At 52.9% G+C, this 958-nt stretch overlaps 1 protein-coding gene across 2 annotated transcripts in view; it reads right to left on the bottom strand.

Annotated features, from left to right (window-relative positions):
- Positions 1-958, bottom strand: part of NOP2 (NOP2 nucleolar protein) — a 10,038-nt gene that overhangs the window by 4,415 nt on the left and 4,665 nt on the right. For both annotated transcript variants that reach the window (XM_040462661.1, XM_040462662.1), the window contains exons 7-9: positions 758-925; positions 460-658; positions 220-309 (exon numbers count right to left, since the gene is read on the bottom strand). In XM_040462661.1, the coding sequence (XP_040318595.1) occupies positions 220-309; positions 460-658; positions 758-925 (457 nt within the window). The remainder of the gene's footprint in view (positions 1-219; positions 310-459; positions 659-757; positions 926-958) is intronic.

Genomic DNA, 958 nt, shown 5'->3' with positions numbered 1-958 from the left:
GAGTCTCCCACTCCACAGAGGTCCTGGGCCCTGAGTCAGTCAGATAAATCCAGCATGACACTAAGCCTGCCTGGGTTTGCCTCCTGGGATCATGCCTGTACAAGAAATGCTTACGTACTAAGACCCCAGCCCCCCAACCCCCTTCAGAGTGAGAAAGAGGAGTCTCTGGGGTTAGAAGTCAACACTTCCCTGAGATAAATCTCAAAATCCAGCCCTCACCTGAGCAAGGTCTCGGCGCCGGGTTTTCAAGGTATTGGTCCTGAGTGTGATGGGCCGAGGTACCTCATTAGCTTCTAAGAACTCCACCAACTGAGGAAGCAAAATGGCAGGGAGCAAGTCAGGCTGGCCAAGGAGCTCAGCCAGAAGAGAAAAGAGCAAGGAGACGGACTGCCTTCCTCATTCAGGGTAAAACAGAGAAGATAAGAAAAGCAGAAGGGGCCTTAGATTAGAATTCATTACCTCAGACAGAGGGAAGAGGTCCATGAGCTTGCCAAGCAGGAAGTCTCCATAGGAGTAGTAAGTGGCCAGATCCTTCTGAAGCCGGTGCAGATATTCAGAACGAGATCTACCTTCCTCCCGCTGCGTCCCAAAGTCACGCAGCACTGCCACTATATCTTGGATGCGCTTGTGAATTCGTTGCAAGTCTGGAGCCTGGGCACGTGGACGTGTTAAGGAACTGTTTGGTGATGTCCCAGGGCCTGGAAATCCCCTCTCTCAAGCACCTTCTCCCTACCCCTCACCCTGCATTGGAAGGATATCCTGCTCCACCTCCCCAGCAGAGGGCAGCACAAAGGGCTCCTCCTCATCCACATTGATCTGCAGGCCCCCATCTGTCTCATCATTCTTTTGAGGGCCTGACTCAGGGGATTCTTCCTCGGCTTCCTCCTCCTCCTCCTCCTCAGTCTCCTCCTCACTCCATTGGCTCCTACAAACAGGTCCAGAAACAGTGATTCACAGA

This window comes from Herpailurus yagouaroundi, unplaced genomic scaffold (assembly GCF_014898765.1).
Source record: "Herpailurus yagouaroundi ecotype Mexico unplaced genomic scaffold, PumYag 355, whole genome shotgun sequence".
NCBI classification, from domain to species: domain Eukaryota; kingdom Metazoa; phylum Chordata; class Mammalia; order Carnivora; family Felidae; genus Herpailurus; species Herpailurus yagouaroundi.
This window is presented reverse-complemented; position numbering and strand designations above follow the sequence as displayed.